General features: G+C 34.7%; 1 protein-coding gene across 1 annotated transcript in view; it reads right to left on the bottom strand.

Moving 5' to 3' along the window:
• Positions 1–5,151: 5,151 nt before the first annotated feature.
• The window catches only part of LOC108741220, a 107,359-nt gene continuing 97,855 nt past the window's right edge, over positions 5,152–14,655 (bottom strand). The window contains exons 3-18 of the mRNA XM_018475930.2: positions 12,759–13,049; positions 12,384–12,694; positions 12,183–12,323; positions 11,857–12,122; positions 11,521–11,799; positions 11,290–11,456; positions 11,103–11,235; positions 10,075–10,346; positions 9,835–10,008; positions 9,542–9,768; positions 9,327–9,477; positions 8,768–9,195; positions 8,549–8,702; positions 8,226–8,487; positions 6,843–7,146; positions 5,152–6,297 (exon numbers count right to left, since the gene is read on the bottom strand). Of these exons, the coding sequence (XP_018331432.1) occupies positions 6,016–6,297; positions 6,843–7,146; positions 8,226–8,487; positions 8,549–8,702; positions 8,768–9,195; positions 9,327–9,477; positions 9,542–9,768; positions 9,835–10,008; positions 10,075–10,346; positions 11,103–11,235; positions 11,290–11,456; positions 11,521–11,799; positions 11,857–12,122; positions 12,183–12,323; positions 12,384–12,694; positions 12,759–13,049 (3,842 nt within the window). The 3' untranslated portion in view covers positions 5,152–6,015. The remainder of the gene's footprint in view (positions 6,298–6,842; positions 7,147–8,225; positions 8,488–8,548; positions 8,703–8,767; positions 9,196–9,326; positions 9,478–9,541; positions 9,769–9,834; positions 10,009–10,074; positions 10,347–11,102; positions 11,236–11,289; positions 11,457–11,520; positions 11,800–11,856; positions 12,123–12,182; positions 12,324–12,383; positions 12,695–12,758; positions 13,050–14,655) is intronic.

Here is a 14,655-nt window from a genome sequence, read left to right as displayed (position 1 = left end):
ACACTATCAAAATCAATACTTAACTATTACAATTCAGAAGTGTAAAAATTTATACTGGTAACTATTGTCAAACAAATGGAATACAAGATTTGGAAAATCACAAACCATTTCGTAAATACAACTTCATAAAATAATTAACCTAGTATTGTATTGTTTTGTCTTACCTATTGTTTATTCTAAGAAATTTGTTTGAGTACCTATTCTTTTTACATGGTTAGTCGTAAAACGGATATAAGAAACTTCATTTTATAGTTGAATTGTAAGATTGTATTATATGCAATAAATAAAAATTATAAAAGAATTTATACCTGTATACATTCATAAGCCGTTTAATAGATCATTTTCTCTTGAACCAAAGTCAAATTAATTTTAATTATTTTGTCACTTACCCTCCTGTTTGTGTTAACCCCTAGTGCACTCAAGGCACAGCCAATTCATCCTTGTAAATCCTTTCTCTGGCAAAAGATACCACATTGCCTGTTTTAAGTGTACATTATTGCTTCTTTGATCAGATACTTCTGGAGTGAGAGAATAGCTGAGTAATGCCTGAAGACATCCACCATCAAAAGTTTGTGTAAAGCTCTTGTAAAATGCATTGTTACATGTAACAATACTCAAATATAAATAATTTAGTATGTATGGTAGACAATGACACAAAAGACAAATAAAATGAAGATGAAATTTCAATTGCTTTCTAACTAACCTAAATACAGTAATTAAAGAGGCCGAGAAAAGCAAATTGACAACAAATTATCTTTAAAATTGCTATTTACCTTTATGATGGTGCCACTGAAGACGTTAAACTATTGTAACAGTTAACATGGTATCTGTTCCCAGTGAAAGAAAGACACATTCACCCTTCTTTCCAAGTACTGAAACATTCTTAAGTAAAACTGGACAGCTACAACAATGTTCATATAAATAATAAATAATTTAGTCTCACAATTAAGAAAATGTCATCACGAAAACAAAATGTTAAAAAGTAAATAAGTAAGTAATGCTGAAGTAAACAAATTTATAATTCAAATATGGTTGAACATTAGTCTCTTTCATTTGTTGGATAATCTGCAGAAATGACAAAAACAACATATTAATTACATTGTTAATTAAGGAAGGCATTAAATACGCCTAAGTCAAACACAAAAAATTTACTCTAGAAAATAAGTAAATAACAAATTACAAAATGAAGGCCTATGTCATTTTATTCATAGATAAAAGTTAAAAGCATAGGTACAATAGAAATAATAGATACCCAATGATGTTAACAATAAATAGTTGCTAGACTACCTTAGATGCACGCTATCGTNAAAAATCGATAGTCATCGCCTAAAACTATTTTCAAAAATCGTAATTCATCGACCTTAAATAAACGGAGAATCTAAAAATTTACAGTAGATGAGTAGACATGCAACATGCCAAGATAGAATTCCATGTTGCAATACGAAACCAGCACGCCACCGAAGTCGTTCACACCAAAAAAATTTATGCAACGCTAATCGAACCCCATCAATTACTAAATATAAAAATTATTCCACACAATCAAATGAAAACCGAAGAACAATTAGGGCTAAAAACTTTCAGGCGTCGTCTTCGTTTACGGATATCAAAAAAGCTGAACCGTCGTCTCAAACAGCGAAGACAAAATGACATCATCATTATTAAGCGAGATCGCCGGAAGATCCAAAGATGATAATATTTCCTTCTATATTTATGAAACGTAGATTACAGGTTTTATAGGTGCGTTCAATTATACTAACTCAGTTCAATTCGTAAACAGAAACCGATTCACCGTTAAAAAAAATACCCCAACAAAACTACTACAACACTAACCGAATATTTTGACTACTTCTATCAATTTCTAAATATTAATGCAATATTTCCAAGTAACATAATTAAAAATAAAATTTACGTAGATTCTTGGTGAACATAAACATTACAGATGAAGATACTTTTTAAAATTGTTCCCTTGAATTCAGTTAAGAATTGATAATTTGTTTATAACAAATTTCCAACAGAAAATTATGGTATTAACGTTTAAAGAAGTTTTCTTTTTATCTTGCTGAACCACTGTTTTATTAACAAATTCATACTGTTGATGTTAATAATTTCTTAACATTTTTCCTTGGAATTAAGTTATAAATTGATAATTTCTTTATAACAAACTTCCAACAGAAAATTATGATAAAATTGTTCCCTTGATTTCAGTTAAAAAACCAATTAATACATTTATCATGCATTATTAAAACCATAGATAATTAAAACAATGAAGCACATGCAGTCACCTACCTTTAAATGCTATTTCCTAACGACGTCCATCATACACACCAAAGATGCACACTGACTGGCACTCTAGACTGGTATCAATTGTCGACATCCACTAAAGATGAAAACTAAAAACCAATTAAATCATAATTAAAAAATTTAATACGACACTACGATTAAATATGAAACAATGTAGCAACTAATAATTGTATGTAAAAATTCTATATGTAAAAATGTGAAAATAATCGAAAATAATGAACATTCATGTAGTAAATTCGAGGTGGCAATCGCGCACACTTGTCACGTGCTTATGTAATGGTCGTGTAGGCTAACTTTATTTACCTTCACATTTTAATGCAGTTGTTAATTGGGTGAAGTGGCAAAAAAATAAAAATTCCAGTCATTATTATCAGTTAAATAGTAGTGCTATAATTTAATGTGGTTGAACGTTTTATGCTAAATTACTTCGCTAAATATGGAGACGGAACTAGATAAAGTATGCACTATACTAGATAAATTAACTCTAGATTCCGTAACACTAATACAAGAAACAATTGGATTAAAAGTTTGTGTAGAAAATTCAATGAGCGATGGAGAGCTACACTTGGCAAAAGCAAGATACATTATGGGACACAATCAAGTTTCAGCCCTGCAGTTACCTACCGAAAATAGTACAAATATAGATCCGTTAGTTGTAGTTAATCGTGACAGTGAAGACCTCACAAAAGATAATGTATTTGACTTAGAATACAAAAATGACACTGCACATGGCAATTCCAATATAGTAAATCCGATAAAGTGGTTTGGTGTATTAGTTCCTCAGAATCTTCATCAAGCTCAAGCAAAATTTAGGCAGGCTATAGTTTGGATAGCAAAATGTGCTAGTTTGCAAGTGCAATTACATCAAAACTGCAGTGACATTCAACATCTTAGGACTTATAAGAATACACTAAAAGAAAAGGTGGAAGAATAAGATNAAAATTGATAATTTGTTTATAACAAATTTCCAACAGAAAATTATGGTGTTAATGTTTAAAGAAACTTTCTTTCCATCTTGCTGAACTACTGTTTTATTAACAAATTCATTACAACTGATGTTAATTTCTTACTATTTTTCTCTTGAATTCAGTTAAAAATTGATTTGTTTATAACAAATTTCCAACAGAAAATTATAGCATGAATGAGTAAAGAAACTTCCTTTCTATGTTGCTGCATCACTGTTTTATTAACAAATACATTACAATATGATGTTATTAACCTTTACCACTTTTTCCTTGAAATAAGTTGTAAAATGAAAATAGTAAATTTACCTTCAATTTGATTCAAGACGATAACACATGAGAAAGATATGGTACAATTACCACTTTTCCTATGGATAGGAACACTTTCAAGCCATATGAAGGTTTCTGTTCATAAAGTGATGTCGTCGTTTTAGGCACTTTCATGGTTGATTGAAGTGGTGGTATGTTCTGGAGTGAAAGGGGACTACTACAACAATATAATATCACATACTAATAATTTGTTATTAGTCTTATGAATAGTACAGAAGGTGAGAGCAGAATGCAAGACAGTTAGTTTGAGCATCATTACTGCATATTCTTACTATTTTGCTTTGCATTTACCCTACGAGTTCTACNGCCATATGAAGGTTTCTGTTCATAAAGTGATGTCGTCGTTTTAGGCACTTTCATGGTTGATTGAAGTGATGGTATGTTCTGGAGTGAAAGGGGACTACTACAACAATATAATATCACATACTAATAATTTGTTATTAGTCTTATGAATAGTACAGAAGGTGAGAGCAGAATGCAAGACAGTAATGTTGAGCATCAAAAGAAAAACTTGTACATTGATAATAAGCACCTACTTTTTTTTTTTACTTTCTGACATTTTAATTAGGTCATACATTCTTACCTTAATAAACCACAAGACGTCTCCACGTTAATAGGACAAAAGTCAAAGAGGTTCAGGAATATGAGGGACTCATCATTCACTGTATACCATTCATTTGTGATTAGTTTGTAATAGCGAAATAAACTTCAATGCACTTTCGTGTATATAGAACAATCTGTAGAAGGGAATAAGCAAAAACTAATTAGCTGCACTATTAATGAATAGAACATGAAAAATAGTTAAAACCAATCAAAACTAATTTTAAGTAACACTGCAAAATTATATGGCGACGAACTGTCAGTGTGAACCATAGGCATTAGCATAGACCCATAGATTAAAGATATATAATAACCATTGAAGTGAAGTGGAACACCTGTAGTCTTGTTTAAAGATAATAACTTACTATTATGCATAGACATATATTAAATTATTATTAGTAAACGTGGATGCTATTATGTCTCTTATCTATGGCATAAACACCATAGATAAGATAGACCCGTGTCATAGATAATACATAAAAAAGAAAGCAGCAGATATCATAGACAGATACATAACGTACCATTGAAGAATAGTAGAATGAATTCGTATGTTCAAAAATTATATATGAAAATTTATATAAATTTTGTTTTTCTGTTGCAAGATTTTTTAAATAATATATAGATCCACCAGAAATCTGCATTCTTGTGAATATAACTTTTACTATTCTCCGATAGATGTCTCGTTGCAGCGAACTGTAATTTTCAAGTGATTCTGTAGCACTTTTCCAGAAAATTGTTATTACTTTAGTTAGCTTTTACCATTGTCTAATAGATGTCGTCTCGTGTACGAAATGAAACCATATTTTACTATGTTATTTGAGGTATATGAAAGTCATATTAAAGATTAATTTTTATTTTTAAGAACCAAAATAAAAGTGCTATAAAAATAAATTTTTATAATTCTGAATAAATCAGTAGTTTTTATTCTATTTACATTTTTTAGTTATTTTTGCTATTAATTCCTTGACAAAAAATTAAATGTGGTTATTCATTTGAATTAGTTTTACTGTTTTCGAGAAAATTATGGAACGAATAGATCAAAAGGCATATTTTACTATCCTTCAATGTTGTTGGAGAGACATATTTAACCATACGCAATAACAAAAAAAGAAAAAACATTAACAACTATAATAATTTGTAAGAGGCAGTTTGTTATTATTGTCACTTAAATTCTAAGAAATGCTTTTATACATTTACAATAAATACGGACTGAAGTGGAAAATGTAGCTTATACATATTTACAAAGTAATTTCTTTGTTTTATCGAATCCTTTTATTGATTTCTTTTTATTTTTAAGAAAGACTTATAAATAAAGTACTTATACTACACTCTATTGTGTTATGTACAAATTGTTTTTTTGTTTGTTAAGCTTATACTTAGGTAAATTTATTACATCTACATTATCTTTATCCTAAATTGACTCGATTTGTTTAAGAAACAAAATGTTTCTATTTTATTTGATTGTTAAAATTCGACAATTGCAATCTTTTCTTTCATTTGTTTGCTAAATTTGTGTATCTAATAAGGAATATGGTACCTACTGTGATATCAGAACAGAAAAAAAGACGAAATTAATTAATTAATACATTGGCGCTATTGAGTTTATCTTTGAAGACACTTTTAATATATCGAAAATTCGTTGTCTGAGAAATGAATTGTTTTATTTTCGAAAATTTATTATTAATTATATGGCCATCGATTTTTCTTCATTTGCGACATCTTGCAAATTGTTAGTCTCACTTGTCGTTAATTCATACGTACATGTACCTACGATATTTATAAATCAGTCACTCATTTAAAGAGTTTTGGTCTTCAAGGTTCACTACGAAACAATGAATTCCGTTAAATCTGGGAATTTGAAGTCAGCAAAAGCAGCTGACGAAGTAAATGCGCTAACACGAGCACCTAGGAATCCCTTGTTCCTTCCACCTCCTCGAGGGGGTGGCGGTGTCAGATTTATATTAAGTCCAGGTCGTGATGTCCGACTACCCCGTAGGAGAAAACCGCACTGTGCAGTGCAGACGTCATCCCTCAAAACTGCTTCCCTTGACCACTCTCTCATTAACTGGTTGCAGTCAGTTACCCTCAATGATGCACATTGACCCTTTTAAAGATAACAAAATTAAAATACACCCTGTTACTTTTTGGACAATAAATGGTCTATTTTTGCTTGTCCAGAAAGTTGGTACCTACTCAAAAACATTTGCATGAACATTTTGAAGGAGTATGTTAAGTTGTGGTACCAATCCAACATATTTTCCCTTTTCTTTTTGAAACTATATTAGTACAACTAACATTATGACAAAGATAGAGATTCCTAAAGTTTTTCCAACAGTTTTTGGGATTGTCAGAATTTTTGGAGATGGGGACAAAATGTTTCAATGTTGGAGGCCTTTAATTGTTGTAATTGACAAATAATTTGACTATAAAAACATCGTGCAGAGATAGTATGATGAAAAAATATTCTTGTGAATTAGATAAGTCAAATAAAAATGTCCTTGAAACTTAAAATGAGTTTTTGTCATCAAATTATTCAATGCTGTACCTAGCTGAAGAATTAATTGTCTTTGCTGTTCTATTAAATCCTTAAATTAATTACAATTTAGCCTGACGAGGGTTTTAAAATGACAAATGGAATAAAATACTTACGCCTTCCTCAGTACAGATGCAACTGGTACATGGTGACGGGAATGCAGACTGTCCTACTGCCACTTGTCTATCTCCAATGATGCATCCTCCACTTGGTGAATCTCTCCACGCGCTCAGATCGATTCCTGGTATGGCCCTGCAGTCTATTCTGGGGTTGAGGAAGTTTGATGGCAAGTCAAAAGCTGCCCGTTGCATTTCTACGTTTGTATCCATGTTTTGGCAGAAAATTTTAGCCAAAGTGATTTTCCTTATTTCAGCCAACTGAGCTTCAGTAAATCTGATTGCAGGATCTTCGTTTTCGTACCTGTGGAAATGGATAATTCGAATTAAAATTAAGTGCTTTTTTTGATCTAATATGATGATGACCAATGAAAAACTTATAGGTAGTTGGACAAAATGGGTCATCGTCATCATCATCATAAGGTCATCAGTCCTAAGACTGGTTGGACACGTACCTCCACTCTTTCCTATCCTGAGCTAAACTTCGCATTTCCCTAAAACTAGAACAACCCACATCCTTAACTATTTGCGAAGAGTAATCTAATCTAGGTCTACCTCTACCCCTCCTAACTCCTGTTTCTGCCTCTAATATGTCTCTGACTAGACCTTCATGCCTGAGAAGGTGTCCTACCAACCTATCTCGCCTATTTTTTATTGACTTCCATAGAGTCCTCTGTTCTCCTATTCTTTCCAATACCTCTTCATTTCTAACCTTTTCTACCCACGATATCCTCATCATCCGCCTATAACACCACATTTCGAACGCTTCTAACCTTTTCTTTTCCGCCGCTCCCACTGTCCATGTTTCGCACCCGTACAACGCCGTGCTCCAAACATACACCTTTAACAACCTTTTTCGAATTTCTAAATTAACCGTTCGCGAGCATAGAAGTGACTTCTTTTTATTAAAGGCGACACGACCCTGCGCTATCCTCTGCTTTATATCCCTACTACTCCTTCCATCCTCACTTATCTGACTTCCTAGGTATCTAAAATCAGCCACTTCTTCTAATTTTTCGTCTCCTATCTTTATATTCGCTCTTTCCCTACTTTTTTTTCCCTTGCATATCAGTATTTTAGTTTTACTTTTATTTATTTTCATACAGTACTGTTTTGTCAATACTACATCCATTTTATTTAAAGCTATCTCTAGGTCCTCCTTGCTAGATGCTAATATTGCTATAACAAAACGGGTAAGTACTAAAATCCTTTGGAATAATTCTGATCAAGTCTAGTTACTCTTTTGTAATTTTCCCAATTGGTTTAAGTTTCCCATTATCTTTTAAATTGTTTGATTGATGTGAAAATTACTCAAGATAGGAGAACAGTATATTTCAGTGTACAGTTGGAGTCCACTTATTAATTTATTGTTCAGTTACTTACCAAAATCTGTCGCATTTACGAAGTTGCCTGAATTGTATCGCAATGATACAGGCGAATGTTGGTCCAACAAGTCCACCTTGAAGAGGTCGCTCGCTCATCCCTCCTGGGAAGAGATCGATATCATCGACCGACGAGTAAATTCTCTTGAATCTTGATATAACTTCAGGTGGAATTTCTCTGGATAAATCGTCAAAGGTGGTGGCACGTTTTAAGTTGCATAAAGCTCTATAATTGTTGTACGATGGTATTCCATGGTCTCGAGCTAAACAATGTTATATTGATGAGTATTTTCCACACATGATTACAATTAGATATTAACTTACCCCTTTGAACGTTAAGGGCAACAAGATCGATTCCAGAAAATGGTATTTTACGATCTTCAAAGAGATGGTTTGTTACTTCTCCAGTGATAAACTGATCCAGTGTTTCCATCGGAGTAGATACAAGTCCTCTTGATATTTCATCTATCATACCAGGCTGTGGGTAATTCAAGTAATTAATGAATTAACATTTTTATTGACAATTTAGATGATCCTACTTACTCTAAGTAGCATATCAGGTTTGAAGAAACCGTCTCTCAGAAGAATGGGTGGTTCCACAATTTGGTAGTTGTGGTCAAGTCTGGGAATGTGCGGTCGAAGTAACGAGTGACCAATCCTAAAGGCTGCAGCCGCAAATTCGGTTACGATCGACGGATTACAGGATGGATTGTATTCCTTGTAATATCCTTGAGGCAGCAACTTCAATCCGTATAAGTTCACGGCGTTCCAGCTAAGAATCCTGGGCAGAAATTCATTGTAAGTGATATGTTGAGTTTCAGCGATGACTATTCTTCGGGCATGCTCGAACAGCTTCTCTTCATCCCAATGGGGATTGATTTTCCTCAGACCTTCAACAAGAATGTTGTGCTCCCTCATAAATACTGTGTGGATGACTGTAAGAGCTGGTTGTTCAGAAGCTCGTCCATCTCCTGGAAAAAGATTAGTTAGTTACTGTAAATTAATTTTAAATAGTTTTATGCTTCCTTTCCATAAATGAACTTCAAAATAAATTTCCATAAGTACCTACTAAATCTGATAGATGTAATTATAAAACACTTACCAGCAATGAAGCATAGTCCGGAGGCAGCTTTACATTCTGGATGGTGATCACTTTGTGGAAGTAGTTCTTTACCTCTAATATTGGTGGTGCTGTTCATTCTTCCCCCATAACCCTTAAGTTTCTGAAGAACACAATTGTTTTCTCCATATACCTGAAATAGTTATTAAACCGTGAATTAATACTGAGTTTTTGACATTTTTGGCTTAAGCACATACCTGGGACGCATCCACAAATGCTGTGTTCTGGTTCACTTGCTCCCTGGGTCCTAAACTTTTCTGACCAGGAAGGGATCTCATGAACGGGAAACACATTCTCTGACCGGAAGTGATGTTTATCTCTGGATAAAACACATCACCGGTAGGTATAGGAATAGGGTGGCATTCAGGATGAACTGTCTGAGGACTATCACAAGATCTACAATCGGGAATCGATTCGTGGAAACCTGAAAATATATTTCAAAATGTAACGTCAAGAACAGGGGACAATTCTTATTACTTATTTAACATACCTTTGTGGATGGGTGTCATGGTGAGATCGTGATCCAAGAATTGGGCGTACTGCATCGTCATCAATGTGTATCTCGAATGTAAATTGCTAATGTCTGGATGAATAACCATGGATACTATACGAGGGGATGGGAGAAGAGCACCAGTGGCTCCACGAATACGAGGTGCTGAAATACCTGCGAGAAAATGAAAGAACCAAATTGGTCACAGTTTACAAAAATCAAAAGGAAAAGGTATCTCACCATCATCATAAGCACTTGGTAGCAGTCTGGCAAACGTGGTAAGACTTTTACCAAACGAAGGATGTCGTAGATTGTTACAATGTCCCGAAAGTGTTCTGAATGGCGAACTAGGATCGCAGGGCCCGTCATCTTCGCATTCCGGTTCAACGTCGAAGATGTGAGCTGACAATATTGACGTAACATCAACGTTCTGTAATCCGTCAGATAATTCGTCCCGAAAAACTGCAGAAAGGAGGTTGTTGTCTAGAATTTGACGCTTCCTACGTTTGTTCCTGTTCAAAATACAATTATAACAATAAAATAAAATAAATCGAAGTGGTCTGTATTCTGTCGAAACTGCCAGACGCGGATCGCGATTTCGATCTTTTTGGATCTCATCAGCGCGTCGTTGGCAGCTCCGACAGAACACAGACCAACTTTTACCTGCTGTCTTAACACTACGTTTTAGAAAATACTACAAATGGACCTTGTTGGAGCATACGTAATCCTAAAATGTAGCATCGTGCTACAGATGGCGTTTACTGCGCCATTTGTAGTATTTTCTAAAACGCACTGTTAAGACAGCAGGTAAAAGTTGGTCTGTGTTCTGTCGGAGCTGCCTGCGACGCGCTGATGAGATCCAAAAAGATCGAAATCGCGATCCGCGTCTGGCAGTTTCGACAGAATACAGACCACTTCGAATTATTTTATTCGATTAAGCTAACGTGCCTATCACGTTGAGGTTGGCTACGCCGGGATTCGTTTTCAGCAAGTAGATATCCACACAAGTGGACCTTGTTGGAGCATACGTAATCCTAAAATGTAGCATCGTGCTACAGATGGCGTTTACTGCGCCATTTGTAGTATTTTATAAAACGCACTGTTAAGACAACAGGTAAAAGTTGGTCTGTGTTCTGTCGGAGCTGCCTGCGACGCGCTGATGATCCAAAAAGATCGAAATCAGGGCTACAGATGGCGTTTACTGCGCCATTTGTAGTATTTTCTAAATTTATAGCAATCGTAAAAATATAAGAAAAAACATTACTTACATGAGAGAATTGATTATTTCATTTGAAGCAAATTCGAGGAGCAAAGAGGAATTGGCCAGCCTGAGTGCTGCCTTGTTTGGTTTACTGAAAGAAGCTGCTGTTCCAGAGGGAGATTTGGGATCGACACCACCAACTAAAATCAAAATTGATTAGTATTGTCAAAATAAACGATTGCAAGTTCACTTACTGGTTGACCAGACTTCATATTCCATTTTCCTTCTTTGAAGCACTTCCTGTTCTGCCTTTGCAAGGGCCATCATCAGAATATCTTCCGAAAGATCGGTCATGTGATCCATTTCGATCCAATGAGTCAAATTAATACTTGGATGCTGATTGCAAGAAATGCGGGCATTTCTAGAGAAATGGAAATAAAAATGGTAGAATTCTAATTAGTTTTGATTTCATGATTAGAACTTACAGATAGGGATCTTCTAAAACAAAACCTTTCGGTTGGATGCTGTTTAATCCTTCGGTATTGGCACAAAGAAGCCCGGCAACGGTGACTTTTCGGATTTCCTTTAATTGCTGGTTAGTCAGAGAACTCGGAGGCAAATCATTTTCGTACCAAAATCGATCAGAATTTCTCAGTAAAGTGAACTGATATTTTAAGAGACATGTGAACGTAGGTCCAACCAAAGCTCCTGATTTGGGTTCTTCCAATATCGATGCAGTTAGAAGGTCGATATCAGAGGGCGATCTAAAATATTTTTATTGAAAATTCGTTTCTAACACTTCAAAATAATCTTCTACATACTTATATAACGTTTTGAGCAGACGAATGTTATCAGGACGTATCCTTGTAAACTTCAAATCGTCAAATGTTGTTATAGTAACATTGTGACAAAATTCTGCGTAGGCTGGGTATGATGGGATTCCGTGGTCTCTGCCCATGTGGATCAATAAGGAAGCAGTGTCCCAGTCGTTTCGAAGAGGCACGATCATGTTCATGGTAGGATTTTGTGAAGCAGTCCCAATGAGGAGATCGATCATTCCGGCAAAACTTTCAGCTGTTTCATTCATCTAAATTATTTTATTAATAAGTTTTGAATTGGTGTGAAACGGGTAATTAAAAAAACGTACCAATGAAGTGGGTAACATGGAGAGTAGAGCAGGTAGAGCTGTCATAGCAACTTCGTTGTATATCCCTGCCCTGTTAGCGCTGGAATAATTGGTAAAGTGACCTCGTGACTTCAACTGAAGTGGACTTTGTGATATCGCGACCTGAAAATGTATGTATTGGCTTTTTTTGATGACCTCCTTATTATCTATTGTTAAGTTTACCTCGCCCAAAATAGTCGGCAAGAATTCATTGTAAGTTATGTGTTGGATCTGAGATGTAACAATCTTTTTGCTTTCCAAAAATAGCGTTTCGTCCAACCAATGTCTGTTTAATCTGGCCAAATCAATTGCGATTCTGTTATGCTCCATTAGGATTGCTGAATACAGAGCGTTCGTGTTGCAACTGCTGCATGCAGATACGTTCACCAGACCGGCGTCGTACGTCCTGAGTCTGTCAGTTGCAGCATCTGTACTTCCATAAATTGCTGAACCGTCCAAGAAAGACGTTGCAAGGTTCATTTGGTTACGATATTCTGGAAGAAAATACCTCTTTAGTTCTTTTGTTTTTGGAAAAATCATTTCTTTTGCAATTCTTACCAAATTCACAATCATCCATATCCATTGCTGGAAGCGATCTCATATATTCTGAACACTGGCCATTCCCTAACCAACCGTAGCACTCTGGGTGAATCGATTTGCTCTTGCAGCATTCTTGATTTCTCAAGTTTCCGATGCTCGCGAGGTCATGAAGGAGAAGCTCACTCCAAGCACCAACAAGAGCTGTTACGGATTCGTGCGGTACAATAGGTTTACTTTTTAGCGAATCTGCCACATCCAGGGGCCCTGGTAGAGGACGATTCTTTACGGAAAGACGCGGCTGGGAAAAACCTAAACAAATAGATAATTTGCACCGTTTCTTTAAGTAATGGGGAAATTCTTGAACGAATTTAAGAATAAATTAAAATTGTACAATAACAGTTTCAATAAAAAGTTCGTTTATATTGGAATTTCTAAGAGGACTGCCCATAAATTACATCATCATCATCATAAGGTCGTCAGTCCTAAGACTGGTTGGACACGTACCTTCACTCTTTGCTATACTGAGCTAATCTTCGCATTTCCCTAAAACTAGAATAACTAACATCCCTAACTATTTGCTAACTGTAATCTAATCTAGGTCTATGTCTACCCCACCTAACTCCCATTTCTGCCTCTAATATGTCTCCGACTAGACCGTCATTCCTCAGAAGGTGTCCTACCAACCTATTTCTTATTGACTTCCATAGAGTCCTCTGTTCTCCTATTCTTTCTAATACATCTTCTACAATTACGCAAAGCAAAATTCATGAACCTTTGACCCCCCGTCGTCCACGTAACAAGCCATATCCTTTAATCTTTAATACTATTATTTGTCAAACTAAAACAACGAAGCGAACTCGAATGTATCTCCCTATCAGAGCAAACCCAATCAAAGATGCCAACGTAAATCCTGATCCTCATTCACCTTCTTCTATGTAATGGGACCTTCGTCCTCATATTCTTTTACAATATTTATTCAAAATCAAATTTCTTCAAGAAAGGAACGTATCTCTATGATATTTTATACCAGCCGGAATGCAAATTTGTTAGTTTCGTCACAATCATCAAAAATCAAATTAGTTTTCAAAGAATGTAATACATGCTAAGAAATAAATGGTACGGAGCGGTAATCACGCAAGTATGGCGTACTTGACCTACTTTTTTTTTAATATTCAAAGGGTTACAAACCATACCAAGCTTTGGCATGTTCTAGTAATATTTGGGTTTATGTATAGGAGTTAAAAAAGATCATAATTGAGCGAAACATAATCAGGGACTAGGGGATATCCGATATGATGGAAATGTAGTTGTTGCAGACGTTCTCTTGAAAGTAAGCATCTTTCGTCATATCGTATAAAAGAATCGCAATAACTGAAGGTGAATGCCACGATCTACTATCGCACAATAAGCACGCTATGTGGTACCTATCATGTGATCCGTAAATATTTCAACTTTCTCCATGATGCAAGCAAGACAGCCAACTGCTATGGCGATTGCTGTTAATTCTACCATCAAATATGTATATCACTGTGTTATTGTTTTTTTTTCTGTGGCTAATTTACAATAACTTTATTATTAAGGATGTTTGGGAGGTACAATCGGAGCCAAGAGTACATAAAATTAGAAATTCGTGATTAATTAGGTTTTGCAGCATATCATGAGGTAAATAAATACTATCTATACACAAGAAAAAGTATACGGTTTGAGAGAAAATTTGGAATTGACCAAAAACTTTGAATAAAATAAGATATAACGAATAATATGGAAAATTTTTAACTGACTTTTGGCAGTGAATATGCCTTGATTTCAACTTCGAAACAAAAAAATATTTAGTTTCAATCTCTATTAATAATGAGCGTAAAACTTTTTAATATGTTTAAATAATAATTAAAACTTTAAAATTGCATTTATTTCA

The sequence above is a fragment of the Agrilus planipennis genome, unplaced genomic scaffold (assembly GCF_000699045.2).
Source record: "Agrilus planipennis isolate EAB-ADULT unplaced genomic scaffold, Apla_2.0 scaffold21, whole genome shotgun sequence".
In the NCBI taxonomy this organism is placed as follows: Eukaryota; Metazoa; Arthropoda; class Insecta; order Coleoptera; family Buprestidae; genus Agrilus; species Agrilus planipennis.
Note: the sequence above shows the minus strand (reverse complement) of the source record. Positions and strands in the feature narration are given on the sequence as shown.